The sequence below is a fragment of the Cenococcum geophilum genome (genome assembly GCF_001692895.1).
Source record: "Cenococcum geophilum 1.58 unplaced genomic scaffold K441scaffold_43, whole genome shotgun sequence".
Lineage (NCBI taxonomy): Eukaryota > Fungi > Ascomycota > Dothideomycetes > Gloniales > Gloniaceae > Cenococcum > Cenococcum geophilum.
The window spans coordinates 110,056-124,982 of NW_027137601.1; the positions used below are offsets into that span (position 1 = coordinate 110,056).

Here is a 14,927-nt window from a genome sequence, read left to right on the forward strand (position 1 = left end):
GCAGCATGTGAAGGAGGACTGCTATCTCATTGTGAAGCGGAGTACAAGTAGCGTGGATAGGAGCGAGGAAGAGGTGCTAGGAAGGGAGAAGGAGTCGTGGAGACGGATAGGACTAGCGCAGTTAGGAGAGCTGCTGGGGAAAAGAACGCCGGGAGGGAGCAGGATGTTAGAACAATATGTATTGTTTGAGCAGTACTGGGATATCCTATCCTTTGACTTCTTTGTCTTTCTGTCGGACCGGGAAATGTTGGATGTAAAATGCTATGCAAGGAGGTCATTTAGATTGGCTTGCTTATTTAAGACGTGCGATCATGTTGGAGAGTGATGGCACACTCTAGCCACGGTATGACGTTTGTTTCGATTAGGCTCGATCCAAACAGTGAGGCTAGATGACCTCCGATTATAGTTCGACGTTCACCCAGCTATTCGCTAAAGAGTGAACCGGTCTGTCGTATTGATCGTCGTGAATGCCTGATTTGCTGGATCTGTTCACTTGACATCTGCTCCTCACTCCAAATATCCACCTCTAGTACAAACCTCTGCTCGCCCATTACCGCGGTACGAAATAAAGTAACGTCAAACGTCTCCCCGTTTAATTTACGAGAACTGGTGAAATTTGGACCAACACCAAGCCGGTCGTGTCGAAAAATTAGTTTTGTATTCACGTCATGATGAGGTCTCGAGCCAATAGCCAAATGAAATTGCCCTTTAAACCCATCGATGGCGGCGTATGGCGCAAGAAAATTTTTATCGCCTTGCAGATTTAACATGAACTTTTCCTTCCCTTCTCCAGTAAATAATAGTCCTGTTCTTAGTGTGGATAGTTGGATTTCGTTTGCCACTTCGCGCCAAGGTTCGCTAGTCCCGTCAGGATAGTATTCATATACTTTGTGCTTCCGCCTGCTCAGAGGAAATAAACGAAGGAGCACAGCCGAAGCGTTTAGGACGGGGGATTCAAATTTAACATTGTCAGTGAGAATTTTAATTTCTCTAACGGTGCTTTTGCATTCCATCCACACATCGCGCGGAACGAGCATACACTTCCCTGCACCTAACCTTACATAACGACCTTCTGTCAGCCGGGATAGTAGTAGCACTAGAACATCCCAGAAGTTGTCTTCGATATGGCAGGCTAGAGCAACCAGAGACGATATCCGAAACTGAATTCCAATGGAGGTTATTTTGAAGCGCGTAAGTAATCCCATTTCACTGAAATTGCTCAATGGAAGTGCTATCCGCAAACCCGCGTTTGTTGTAGTGTACGAGATATCTTGTTTTGAGTTATAAGGAACGATGTTGCCCGAATTCCTGAATTGGGATGGTGACTTCGCAAGCAATCCTACTACCTCCTCATCCCCGAATTCACCACCCCACGCGAAGAGTGATTGATCATTTGAGACCTTGATAACCTCCTCTTGTAACCTACGAAAGGCATTTTCTCCCTCGCCGTAGAGCATTGGCATATGGACACCAAATATGCCAAGAAGGCAGTACGAAATGTCCTCAACGCGGGCTGTCTTGCGTTCTGATACCCAGGACATCCTTTTTGCGACGCTAGCATGCTGAACATTGGCGCCTCTCAAAAATGGAGGATTTATTGTAGTTATCTTGGAGATTTGGTCACAGAGGTCCATTTTCGTTCCAAGGAAGGTCCAATCGCTTGAATAAAAGCAGACATTTCTAGGCGCCAAGAGTTCCTGAAGTGTCCAGCCTCTTGTGAACCAGCGGCTGGAAGCAAATGCCCGCTCGAACACCTCCGTATTCTCTCGTGCGGGAACGTCCGCAAGGTAGACGTAACATGTTTTAGCTTCCTGATACCAGCGAAACATTGAGTTGATCGCTTCTGTGAGCTCTGCGCTGCTACTCTTGTCGATGCAGCAAGTGTCAACCCAGGCATACTCCAACGATTCTTCGAGTGCTTTCCTGCAAGTCTGCGATATCTTGGAGAATCCAGCTTTTTTGGCCGCCTGAAAACGAGAAGCCTGCATATCCTGATATGTTACCTCTCCTTCCCCCCAAACATGCGAAAGGATTGCATATGCCGGAATCTCATCACCGTGAAACTCTCTTAGTTCACTAGTCCTAGTGTGAAGCAGATGCATGGCTGTTGATTTTTGCTTTACCACTCTGAGTGACGATGAAAATAATTGTTAAGGAGAGGTGCGCTTGACAAGAGTGCTGATGAAAAGGCTGTGCTGGAATTAAATGGAGAGGCGACGCTGTCCAAAAGGAGGGTGTGGCACGGGTTATGCCTTGAGGTGAATCCGCCGCATACATCTGCTAACGAAAGTTCGCTATATGTCCATGTTGTAACAAGAGAACAGAACGGCGAGTGAGGGTTAATATAGAAATATCTTACACTATTGTCACTTGCAGTTCCATGCCCTTGAATGAAGAGTATCAAGTACCAAGCGTCCTGGCGTGCGGGTATTGTGGAAGATGAGCCGAATGCCAAGACATTCCTTTTGACCCCGTAGACAAATTACTAACGAGGCGGGCAACGAAGACCAGTTGCGATCCAAACCCTTGCAAATGGCTTTCGCCGCAGGAGAGCGCTTCTACGCCGATCTAGACTCAGATCAGGAGGAAGACTCCAGAGTCGAAAATAGGAGATCCGTACCCGCGCCGCCGTTAACTGACTTCATTAGAGATATCAAGGAACGCATTCCCACAGCTGCGAAGCCACCCGCAGCACCTACTCTCAAGGGAAATGCTACCGGATTCCCTGCTCATAAGAAGCGGGTGAAAACATCTACTTTCAAGCAGCAGCAAGCCTTGAGGATGAATCAACCCCCAGATGCCTCTATTTCAAACGCCACGTCTGCGGGAGCAATCCAGCCGAGTCATGGAACCACGTTTGAGGATACTGAGAGGAGAAGGATAGACGAGGAGAATAAACAGCGTATAGCTGAGATGTCACCTGAGGAGATCGAAAGAGAACGGCAAGAACTCTTCGAAGGGTTGAGCCCAGGTCTTATCCAGAGATTGCTCGCGCGAGCCAACCTTGACGATGGGCGGAACGAGCAAGATTTCGATTCATACATTCCTACTGCTGACAGTCAGGCCCCAAAAGCAGAACCTACAACTAAAAAAGTTACTTTCGACACCTCCAACATCCCAGGAACGAGCAATACTGGAGCTCAAGAAGAATCGGCAACAACCACAGCCACCACCGAAAAACCTACTAAGTCACCCCAGCCCTCCTCTCCCTCCTCCCAAGCCAAAAACACATCCACCGACGAAGCAGCAGAACCTCCACCCCCCTCAATCCACTTCCCGCTCCCGCCGCAGCCCCCCGAAATCGACCCCTCCTCCCCCTCCTTCCTCACAGACCTCCACGACAAATACTTCCCGAACCTGCCCTACGACCCCTCAAGCCTAGCCTGGATGACCCCCATCGATGCCTCCGACACCAGCTCGCCCTACCACCCCTCGCAGCGCTCGCTCTCCGCCGACCAGCTGCGCTTCTCCTTCCGCGGCACGCTGCTGGCGCCGCGGCGCGCGCGCGAGATCCCCGTCACAAAGGGGCTGCACCACCACGCCGACGCGCCCGAGGCCGCCGGGTACACGATCCCGGAGCTGGCGCGGCTGGCGCGGAGCAAGGTCGCCGCGCAGCGCTGCGTCGCGTACCAGACGCTCGGGCGCGTCCTGTATCGGCTGGGCAAGGGCGAGTTTGGGGAGGAGAGCGGGGAAGGGCAGCAGAAGGTCGATGGGCCGGCGCAGGTGGTGAGGGATCCGGATAGTGGCGGTGGGGAGGGGGCCCGCGAGGGAGAGGAGGATGATGGGGCGTCGGCGATGGCGACGGGGTTGTGGGAGTGCATTGAGGAGGGGAGAGTGCTGGATACGCTAATGGAGGAGGCGGGGAAGGAGAGTGGGCATCTCACTGCGAGGACGTATGCGCAGGAGGCGCTGTGGAATTGGAGGAGGGGGGGTGGGAGGAAGAGGAAAGCTGTTTGATGCGCTTTCTCATTACCGAGTCGGCAGCGCGCTGGTGTATTTCGCATTGGGTGGAGTTTGAGTGAGCAAGATCCAGGAGATGGGCATTTCGGGTGGTGTTCTGGTCATTTGGAGATGCATTCGGTGGTATATCTGCATCCTGTGGAGTACTATGCGACGTGCTGCGGGTCTTTCGAACTAGTGCTGGGTCGGCCACACTCAGACGAGATGTTTGAAATCTCCGGGAGCGTTTCAGTCTCTCAAGGTAACTTCGATACGCCAAGATAGCATTAACCATTTCCAATGTGGTTCTATGCATACCTCGTCCACGCTAAAATTGCAGTGCTGATGTACAGAGTCCGCCACGCTTAATTTCAGCGGTAAACGATGTGTTGTCAGATAACATCCTTCCAATCTCCACGAGTGCGCAGCCACTCAAAACCACCTTGATAGATCAGACAGCCGCATGATTAGAAGCCATGCAGTGAATTCAACGATGAAATTATTAATTACAGCTAAATTCAAGACAATTCAAAACCTTCCTCTCAAACCAAAACTTGGCAGCATTGCAATCGTTATGCTACCTAGGCTAAACTAGGGCATCTCTACCCATTTACCACACCTCGACTACTATAAGTAGTGATACCTGGTTAATTCTGCTAAAAACAGGACTCTGATATTTCCCATAAAAATGTCAAAAACACCTGAAATGTTCTTCGCTAATTCGCCCATTTGCTTGCTAGAATGTTCCGAAATATCCGCCGCGGGCTCGGCTCTCTTGAGCTTATGATTTCATGCTTTGAGAACTGTCACGGCTTTCAGGATCTCATCCAAGCCCAGGCCAGGGCCGCCCGGCACCACATCTTTCCACACGCTGTCTTTGATTTGCTGCTCGGGAGGGAGCACGCTCCAGTGCGGGCTTGGCTCTGATTTCAGCCATTTGAAATCGTCGACCTGATCCCATTGATTTTGGGTTTGGGCGTTTTCTTTCATGATCTGCGATTATCTGGTCAGGGCTAGTTTCTTGGGCAAATTGCGACAAAAATACTTACATAGGTCTTTGGCAACGGGGCAAACCGGATGTCCTCGCAGTCTTCGATGATCGGCCGGCTCGAGCACTGCAGGTAGACATCGACGTTCTTAGAGCCATGCATGCGGAACTGGCGACATGCTGCCACGACCACGCTGGTCTCGATGCCGGTGATGTGGGCTGGCCCGGAGACTTGGCCGCAGATGATCAATGACTCTTTGATGTTTTTGAGGGTGAGACCTGCGAAGGGGCCACCGTTAGATGTGGGCCGCGACATGTCTACGATGCAATGGCGGAGGTTCGATAGTGTGCCTGAAGTAGTGGTATGCGAGGCGGATGTAGGGAGGATGATATGCGCGCCTGTGTGGCTGGAAATGGTGACGCTGGTCGAGTCTGAGAAGGATGACTGCCGGATCGCGGACGAGCTCTCCTGCGTCGCACCCGCGAGGTTCTTATTTGTGTATAACTCGGCCTCGGGCCTCTCTTCTACGGGAGATGTGGCATCCACGGGACTAGTTATGAAGGATGAGTTTACGCTAGATGTGTTAGAAGTGTAGCCAGGAACACGTAGGCGGTTCTGAGCTGCGAGTTCGGCGGCGTCATTGAGGGAGATGGCGGAGGGGTTCTTTTGCGTGGTTTTGAAGCTGAACTTGCTGCGGGGTGCGAAGGCTGAGCGTGTCTTCTGGAGCTTTTCAGAAAGCGCTTTGATGGCCTAGCAGTAGGACTAAAATCAGTACTGGTTCATAGCTTAGAGAGGGATTAAGGAAGTACCTCGCCATATGTCCTCTGATCATATGCTGGAAGGTAGCTCGACGCGTCTTTGACTTCATGTGATAGCCTGGCGATTCCTGCTAGGCAGTGGTCGACTGCATCGTTTCTCTCCCCACCAGCCAGTGCTGTGTGTGCCAGTTTCTCCATTTGCTCCTGAAGGGCTGTTCGTCGCATGCTTGTCAGTGTGAGTCTGGTTAGGACTAAGGAGCAGGTTCATACCAGTAACTTCATGTTGAAAATAGCGAAAAAATCGCTCATTCAAGCCAACCTCTGGCTGTGGCTGTGGCTGAGTTGCGACGGTGGAAGCCATATTGTCTTCAGATCGGAAACGCGGAAGTAGTGAGTTACTTTAATGCAAACTGTAAGGACAGTATTGCTCAGGCAAGCAGGCATAACTTTCAATTGAGCTTTGGGCGTGAATTTAGGAGCACACGATGTCGCTTCGATGAGGTCTTCTGACGCCGACTCAATGCGGGCGGTGCTGTGCAATGACGGTAATGGTGGGGTAGAGAAATATAATACAAGGGTTGTGGGACGCCCAGCGGCAAGCCTGAGCATCTTAAGCCACAAGATGATTTGTAAAACCGATCGCTGCCCGTCAGCCTGTCAAGGGGCGACACCCCGCGTGGGCGGACCCCGCGCGCAGGGCGCGTTCGGTGGTGATTTTTGCATCCTAAACTGCGTGGGTGCTGGACGTACCCCGCATCAAGGGGCGTTTGACGGCCGATGCTCGCCATCAACCATTGCCCAGCAGTCAATCTACTTGGGCTGATTGGGCTGTCGTATGCCATCGTCTTCGATCAATGGTGCTATCTCCCTCACCGACTTACCTCAGCGAGCTCAGACGTGATTTTTTTAGCTAGCGTCGGAATAACCTACGCCGTCTTCCGAATTGCAAAATCACGTCTGAGAGGCTTTGGCGAGTTTTGTTAAAAACGTAAGCAAAATCGCCAAAACGGATATTGCGGATATCTAATTTATCATTCACACAACGCCGTTATTATTAAACCCCATAGTCACATTTTTTAAGACTTAGGGCTTCTAAATGGTATTATAATTTTATTATACGGCTATTGCTTAGTCCTGACATTAATTTCGTCCAAAGTTAAAAAACGCGTTGTTAAAAGCGTAAGCATATATTATATCTTATTGAATAGTCTGCTAATATAAGATAAAACTATACAGATATATAGATATCTACTACTTAAAGCTATTGCAACACCTAGAAGGTTGCTATAGTTGGTCCTTCTTAAAAAATATCCTCCCTGGCCCGGAGTGTCTCTGCTACTACTAGGGGGCAGAGCCTCGTGCAGAGCCTCGTGCAGAGCCTTAGTAGAGCTTCGTGTAGAGCTTAATGCAGGGCTTCGTGCAGAGCTTCGTGTAGAGCTTCGTGCAGAACCTTAGGCAGAGGCTTTGGTGCAGGAGGCTTCGTGTAGAGCTTCGTGCAGAACCTTAGCAGAGCTTCGTGCAGAGCTTCGTGCAGAGGCTTCGTGCAGAGCTTTGGCAGAGCTTCGTGCAAAGCTCGTGCAGAGCTTCGTGCAAAGCTTCGTGCAGAGCTTCGTGCAGAGCTTCGTGCAGGAGCCTCGTACAGAGCTTCGTGCAGGAGCTTCCGTGCAGAGCCACGTGCAGGCGTACAGACGTGTAACTATGCAGACGTGCAGACGTTCGTACGGGCGATTAATTGCAGAGACGTTTGTAGAAACGATTGTATGGGCGTTCGTACGGCGTTCGTACGGGCAATTGTAGACCTTCCTAGTATATTAGCGCTGCGTGTAGTAGAGCTTTGGAGCTCTATATAGGGCTTCGAACAGAGCCTCGAGCAGAAGCCTTCGGGCAGAGCTTCGAGCAGAGCCTTCGAGCAGAGCTTCGAGCAGAGCTTCGAGCAGAGCCCCGAGCAGAGCTTCGAGCAGAGCTTCGTGCGGAGCCTCGTGCGGAGCCTCGTGCGGAGCTTCGTGCAGAGCTTTTGCAGAGCTCCGTGCAGGTCTCCCCCTGAGCTTCGTTCCGCAGAGCTCTCGCAAAGCTCTACGNNNAGGGCTGGCGGCGTGGNCGTAAGCGTTCAGCGTTGGTGTTTACTGCGCGGCTCGGCGGTGCAGAGGTAGAATTAGGGCCTCTACGGCGACGAATTCCTCTTAACGTCGCGCGCGTATAAGGAGCTGAAGATCTCATAGCTTTATAGAGTAGGCTTTTCTCTATAATTTGGTGTAATTTTTATGTCGACAGGTATTGTGAGCTTCTGAGGTAACTCACCGACCGCGCGCTCATTGATGACGGCCATTACCTGCAACAATTACTGATTATTAGCTTAGTGATACGGACGCACTTCAGGCCCAATCCAGCTACAGGAGCTGGCAAACCGTTTTCCGTTCATCTGATCGTCACTGTTGCGCCCATTTAGAATCCTCGTGATCATGCATTGTCAGATATATGCCTGATTTCAACCTCAATCAATTACCCGCAATACTGACTTCGGAGTTTCTTCCGAAAACATTGGACTCTCGCCTGCAATTGCTCGTGTGATGATCTCTTTGATCGTATTCAATTAGTTGAGGCACTGCTAAAGCTACACAAAGTCTGTTAGGGGAGTTGAGGTGTACTGTGTTAGAATTTTACAGCAGGATCTATCAGACTTCCATAGGGTCTGCACAAGCTATTCCCAGACTACGTCCCGAAATGGCAAACTTGTAGAATATATATGTACAGAAAGCCAACCACGGCTCTTACCTTCAGCTTTAGGAGCCGCTCTATTACACAGCACCGGATATCTGGAGAAGGAAAGATATTTTCGGTTTGGTCTAGTGGGCGGGTGGGGCGGCTGATACGTCAATGCCGTACCTCTCCTTTATCCGTTCCCGTCTCCTCTCTTCATATCCAGGGCCATATATACCTGCAATCGTTAGGGCTGGGACATAATGTATGTCTAATATATTACGCATACCTCGGCCCTCCCCTAACTCGGCAACTGTCTGCTCAACTGGTATCCTGCGGTTTTTCCTCAAGAACTCTTTCCTATCAACCTCATCGACCGCTGGGTCCCGCGTGTAACCCGTTAACGTACCCCCAGCGTAGTCAAATGTGCCTAGTACCACCGCAAGAGCAGATCCGTAACCGAGGACTGCTGGAAGGGTGCGGACTGGTTGAAGTTAGCTTGAGCGATGTCAATTGAATAGATGAGATTGCCCTTACATTTCAGTCCAAGCATCGTGCCCGCAAAGAAGCCTCCAATGGCATTATTCCAGCTATCGTCTTTTTCTCGCAAGTTGGCTGAGGCAGTCTTGGCGAATTCGTACGAACCTCCCATAGCAGCTACGGCTTCGTTAGCGCCATTCATAGAAGCTGCATGAAGGCAGTTTATGATTGCTCTGTACCGAAAACTGCAATTGTGCCACCGGTTTTGGTCAGGATGCCAAAGGCTCCTACGTTCTGTTTCGTAAGAGCGTTCTGGACGCCAGAAATGATAGCGCCGGCACTAGCAGTGATCATGGTGGCCCTGACTGCAGCCGAAACGGCATCCTTCGGGTGGTAGGTGGCGTGTTGGGGAACCATAGCGGGCAAAGGAATGGGAAGTTTATGGGATAGACTTCTAGCTGTCTCGTATTGTGTTCTAAGGTTTGGCTCAGCGGCATGCGGCTCAAACACCGTGCTTCATAACCTTAATTCTGCCACCGCCTTGAGGTGTGTTCAGCGTGCGTGTTTGTCTCATTCTAGCATAAGAAAAGAGGTCATTCTTGGCCGACAAGCTAAGCTAACGATGCTGAATCTTCTCGAAGCATCTGATCTTCCTATTTGATAAGACTTTGTCCCAGATTACGTGGTTCGACCACTGCCGCCTTACACACTCTAGCTTTGCCGCTTGCGATGCTTCATCCGCGAGCTTCCAACTCGCTTCACTTCGTACTCATCGCTTCCGTATATCCTGCAGCAGTACGATCCCACTTGATCTCTTAGGCGCCTTGTAAGAGTAAAGTTTTATACCCCCCACCGTAGAACCCTCCTACGGTTCTGCGGTGGAAATGTCTTCTCGGCCTGGTAAGTCCTGCCCTGTGTTCTTGTAAGTAGCTCGTTTATGCTAATTACCCTCTTCTTGTTCAGGGAAAACTGCTCCTCGGCTCATCCTAGATATCTTAACGTATGACCCACGCCATGAAACCCAGGTCGGGCGGAATATCCTCACAGATCCCCCTCCACACTTTGATCCAACGAAACCTCCAGAACGGGCGCTACCACTTAATAATTGCAAACATATGTTCATGACGAAACATGATCAAAGCATATTCTCCAATCCTGGAATCTTGCTGAACCATGAGACTGTTTATAAAGTGTCGTCATTCTGTCAAAATTGCCGGTATCACCTTGACCTAATCGTAGACTTCCACGATTATGAGATACGAAATACGCCCTGTCCCAATAAAGACTTTCCCTTGCACCACTTCATCTACCAGGAGGAGGATGTCAACGAGCAGGATGCATTCCTAAATCACAATATTCCTAAAACCTTTCGATTTCAGTGTTCGGCGAAGAAATGCCCAGCAGAACTACGCATTCGCATGCGGCCTCCTCGATTAAAGGATCAGTACATTAGGCTCATGACGGATCGTACTCTCCTGCGTAGAAGGTTAGAGTCAGCCAAGCAGATAGACCCAGACCGAGCCGAATATCAGATGGCGAGACCCATTGATGGGCTAGATTTCTTGATCAGGTATATGAACGACTCTTTGTATCCGCAAAAGGGTAAAACGCGGATACCATTACTGAACCGGAAGTTTTTGGTCACCTACGGACGGGATTGTGATGAGATGCTGAGCGAATTTGGATTCACCTGCGAAGTGGTGAGAACCCTAGTTGTGAGGAATTGACACCGATCTAACTCTTCGATTCAAAGGATAATCATGGGAATGGCGATGAGATTTGCTGGTATCTCCCGAGGCCGCCAGCCGAATCCGATCCTCTAGCTAGTGATACTTTGCGCACTCTAGTGGAAGATGTTGTCGCAGAACTCTCCGTCCTAATCTTGGACATGCCAGACTCGGAGAAGCAAAATATTAGGAACGTGGTCATCCTGCCAAAACCTTCAGAAACAGAAATTGAAAGAGCATTAGGATCTCTAGACTGTAAGTTGGATCGGTTCTTTACTCGCCTATTTTAATGCTGGAGTAGATAATAAGAGGACAATGACTCGCGCTGAGGTCAAGAGCCTCAAGGAAGTAGAGGAACATCCGTAAGTTGTGTATTTGTTGAGGTTGCTTGGAAAAGGTTAACGGCTAAATAAAGATATTACGCTGGTCTCGGTGCCCGGGCTGATTTTTCCGACGAGTTGATATTGTTCGCCTACGATAGACAGGTTGAAACCGACCCTCGCAATGCAGCATACTATTTCGAATGCCTCCAGGATCTCGCTATAGGGAGGAAAAGTGCTGTGTTGGAGGAAAAGGCCCAGATTTTGGCTTCACAAGGCCAAACAAACAGAAGGGAAGTGGCGAAGGCCTATAGACATTTCGGAATTGATCCCGTACACTCTGCACACCTCACGGATGAGATCATTGTCGGTCAATTCAGAGCACGGCTCCAGGATATAAGCCCTGCGTTAGAAGATGAGACCCGAAACATGCTTCGAATTATTGGCCAGGCACGGCAAAGTTCCAAAATTCTGCAGGAAGCTTCCAATGGTGAGCGCTCAATACTTTTTGGAGACATGCAACCACTCACACCTTCACAGCTATTGAGACATACGCTCAAGCTCTTTCATGGCTTGATATCGATGCAGAAACATCAGATGAATTTGTACAAGCAATGTTTGCGTTTAAGGTGTGTACATGTCTGGGCGGTTTGTTTCAGCGCGGCCCTGCAACCTCCCGTTCTGGTTTATTCGCACAAATTTCATTCACCTTCATCATAATTCTTTTCATGAAGTGACACTTTCATCGCTTATCATGAAGATATTTCCAGTAACCTTGCACACATCCTGATGTTTATCTAACATATTGCAGACAGAGGAGAGCCCGACTAGCAGGGACATAGCTGTGAAAGCAGTCGGAATCATTGCCCAGACCCGCGACAGCGCACAACTTAGAAGCTTTCTAATAAACGGGAAGACAGGCCCGGAGATGGACATTGGTGAAGCGTACCAAATTCTCGGCATCCAAGACCGAGTTGCAGCCATTGACCCGACCGTGTTAGTGACAACACTAGAAGTGCAGAAGCAGGCAGACCCGGACAACATCCCAAGGCTCGAGCAAGCTTATAGGTTGATATGCAAGGAAAGATTCGGAGAAGGGGATTATGGCGCTGCACCGCCCGAAGAACCGATAGAAACGCACCCGCTTGATGCATGGCCTGTCGGGTGCCAGAACATTGGGAACACATGCTATCTCAACAGCGTCCTCCAATTTCTCTTTACCATCCAGCCTTTGCGGGAGATGGTCCTCAACTTCGACGATTACAAGCAGGAATGTACTCCAGAGGCAATAAAAGATAAGATCGTTGGGAGGCGCAAACCTAGCGTAGAGGTAGTGAAAAAGGCTCAGGAATGTGAGTAGCCCAGAAGACATACTTGGCGCGTGCTAATTTTTTTAGTCGTATTTGAATTGAAAAAGCTCTTCCATATGATGATCCAGGCCCCTAGTCCCAGTGTCAGACCCGAAGTCAAACTGGCGTTCCTGGCTTTAGTCAAAGACGCTCAAGGTGATCCTCCTACGAAGGTGAGCCCATCAAAGGGCCTTGGGGAAATTGGTGGCATACCTATAATGGGACCAATGCCAAATTCGTCTGATGCCGATCAGCTGGAGACTAAATTCGGTGATGCCTCTACAACAGATTGGGGAGCGACGGCAGGAATTCCTGCGACCAACGGTAGCGACACTCAGGTTGCGGATAAGCCTGACCAAGATGACTCGGATGGTCGAAGGGATAGTGCTAATCCTTTCAAAGACAATTCTGAAGTTGCTGTGATTGGCCTTGGCGACCTCTACAAAGATCCACCGTCTCGCCCTCCTCCAGTACCTCCTCGGCCGAAAACGGCGCCACAAGACAGCGTTTCCACTACGGTCGAGTATGCCGCTAGGCAACAAGATGCTGCCGAGATCATGATGAACATCTTTGACTTGCTTGGATGTGCGATCAAGCCTATTAGCACCATGGAAGATGGCGAGCAGATCGACATGATAAAGGAGTGAGTACTATCCTGATCTTCTAGGAGTAATCGGTCTAACCCTATTAAGTTTGTTTTACACAAACATAACATATGCAAGAGCCACAAATGGCACTACAACTCTCAAAAGTGACATTCAGGACCACATTCTGACGTCTCCAGGCGATAAGGATCGTCACATTTATTCAGCTCTCGATGATGAATTTGATATCGATGACCTCGACGACCCATCAGCACAGGATGATAAAAAATCTACTAAGTATGAGTTCATAACCCATTTGCCACCTATCCTCATCATCAATGTGCGAAGGGCAGTGTATAATGCCAAAGAGGAAAAATCCTTCAAGAACGAACGACATGTGGCATTGGACGACACACTTTACCTCGATCGCTATCTTCAACAAACAATGTCAATGACACCTGCGCAGCTCCTGGATAGCCGGAAGGAGCAGTGGGAATACAAGAGACAACTGAGAGCTCTGCAGCACCGAAAATCTGAGTTGGACCAAACTGCGCTTGATATGAGTCTTTCGGATGTTGTCGAATGTGCTGCCGATTACATTAGCGATCTTAAAGCTGCTGATGAAGAGCTGCTTGTGGATCTGGACCCTCTTCCAATTCAATCAGACCTAGCTGAACAGATGCGAATTAAGGCTCACAATCTACGAAAGGACTCCGCTCTCCTGGACGAGCCGATCAAGCAACTTGAGGAACGTATCGAATCTCACTTTGACGGCTTGAAGGATCATCCGTACCGGCTCCACGCTATATTCATACACCGAGGCACCGCGACCGGCGGCCATTACTGGATCTATATCCACGATTTCAAGGAAAACATATGGCGCAAATACAACGACGAGAAGGTCACCGAGGTCACGGACATTAAAGAGATCTTCACTCAAGAGGAAAAGTGGCCAGCAACATCAACCGGTATCGTGTACGTCAGAGAGGACGCCAAAGATGACTTAACGGAAGCCGTGAGACGCGACCCGGCCAAGCCTCCTTCGGACAGCGTGGAAATGAAGGATGCTCCGGACGTGTACATGAATCTCGAGGTTATTGACGGCGTGCCAGCTTGATCCAAGCCGTTCTTTGACTCGGGATTAACTTGCCCTATAGGCAGGGGGCGATATTTCAATCGAGACCGGCCGCCCTTCACCTAAGAAAAAGACTGTGCGACCATGCTATCTCATGCTAATAGATCGGCAGCACGACAACTTTTATTTTTTTACTTAGCTTACCTTCTACACACAGCGTTTCAGGTACCATGTTATCAAGGTTTGGAAGGCAGTAAGACTTAGATGGGGTGTGCATATTCTCCCTGGCTTGTACGGCTGCATGGTGTTTCCCTCGGGCATGCTTGCGGGCAACGTATGGGCGGGTCGGGGATTACGGTACATTGATGGTTCATGTCCTCAAGACTGTTTTATTAAAATCGGAGATTGGAAAAAGGGGTGGGAGGGTGGCAGCCCGTAGCTAGGTTTGCGGGTAGCCTGAGGCGTGCCTACGTATAGATATCTGGCAAACCTAATTCATGATATTCGTCAGTTAACTGGGAATGTGTGAAAGGCGTGTATTGCTGGCTTCTAGTCTTACGTTTAAGCGGTAGTCTGCGGGTCTGCACCGAGGGCTCGTGCCTGCGAAGCCTTGAGCATTGCTGTACGCCTGAAAAGTGTCTAGCCAAACAGCACCTAATGTAATGGAACTAGAGAGCAGGTGCGATTGCTCGGGACTAGCTTCTAAGAGGAGGTGAGTAAATTGTGATCATACACGGGCACGGTAACTTGCAGAGGTAGATGCCCAACGTGCACTTGAACCTCCTGCCTCTTAAGGACGCCAAAATTGCTGTGCGTCCTTTCACGCCCGGTCATCTACAGTCCAGGATTCTTTATATGCCATATTAATCTTGTTGGATTTTTATTCGTTAATTAGTAGACGATGGGGCGCTTTAGGTTATCGCCTTTATATGCCGCCGAATGCGCTTCCAGGACCTGCTCAAATTAGCTTCATGTCAAGTTTTATTATCGATAGCACTTTTACGGAATG

General features: G+C 49.7%; 5 protein-coding genes across 5 annotated transcripts; 2 read left to right on the forward strand and 3 right to left on the reverse strand.

Moving 5' to 3' along the window:
* Positions 1 to 1,214: 1,214 nt before the first annotated feature.
* On the reverse strand, positions 1,215 to 2,102 carry K441DRAFT_441267 (HET-domain-containing protein; the record flags this gene model as incomplete). Its single annotated transcript, XM_067641674.1, has 1 exon — positions 1,215 to 2,102. A coding segment is annotated over one exon (888 nt), but the record flags the coding sequence as incomplete, so codon positions are not given.
* A 430-nt stretch (positions 2,103 to 2,532) lies between these two features.
* Positions 2,533 to 4,210, forward strand: K441DRAFT_642357 (uncharacterized protein; the record flags this gene model as incomplete). Its single annotated transcript, XM_067646686.1, has 1 exon — positions 2,533 to 4,210. One exon carries the CDS (start codon positions 2,533 to 2,535, stop codon positions 3,955 to 3,957), a length of 1,425 nt encoding a protein of 474 aa, XP_067500427.1. The 3' UTR covers positions 3,958 to 4,210.
* A 50-nt stretch (positions 4,211 to 4,260) lies between these two features.
* K441DRAFT_617010 (TBCC-domain-containing protein) lies at positions 4,261 to 6,253 on the reverse strand. Its single transcript, XM_067645776.1, has 4 exons — positions 5,957 to 6,253; positions 5,738 to 5,898; positions 4,989 to 5,678; positions 4,261 to 4,932 (listed from the first exon to the last, which is right to left on the reverse strand). Exons 1-4 carry the CDS (start codon positions 6,045 to 6,047, stop codon positions 4,729 to 4,731), a joined length of 1,146 nt encoding a protein of 381 aa, XP_067500428.1. The 5' UTR covers positions 6,048 to 6,253; the 3' UTR covers positions 4,261 to 4,728.
* A 2,032-nt stretch (positions 6,254 to 8,285) lies between these two features.
* On the reverse strand, positions 8,286 to 9,339 carry K441DRAFT_617012 (mitochondrial import inner membrane translocase subunit Tim17 family protein). Its single transcript, XM_067645777.1, has 4 exons — positions 9,103 to 9,339; positions 8,921 to 9,040; positions 8,673 to 8,867; positions 8,286 to 8,621 (listed from the first exon to the last, which is right to left on the reverse strand). Exons 1-4 carry the CDS (start codon positions 9,278 to 9,280, stop codon positions 8,530 to 8,532), a joined length of 585 nt encoding a protein of 194 aa, XP_067500429.1. The 5' UTR covers positions 9,281 to 9,339; the 3' UTR covers positions 8,286 to 8,529.
* A 128-nt stretch (positions 9,340 to 9,467) lies between these two features.
* K441DRAFT_665409 (cysteine proteinase) lies at positions 9,468 to 14,429 on the forward strand. Its single transcript, XM_067649498.1, has 9 exons — positions 9,468 to 9,763; positions 9,827 to 10,563; positions 10,617 to 10,845; positions 10,892 to 10,952; positions 11,006 to 11,400; positions 11,451 to 11,539; positions 11,722 to 12,262; positions 12,308 to 12,902; positions 12,952 to 14,429. The coding sequence occupies exons 1-9, from the start codon at positions 9,748 to 9,750 to the stop codon at positions 13,958 to 13,960; spliced, it is 3,672 nt and encodes a 1,223-aa protein (XP_067500430.1). The 5' UTR covers positions 9,468 to 9,747; the 3' UTR covers positions 13,961 to 14,429.
* The last annotated feature ends 498 nt before the right edge of the window (positions 14,430 to 14,927 follow it).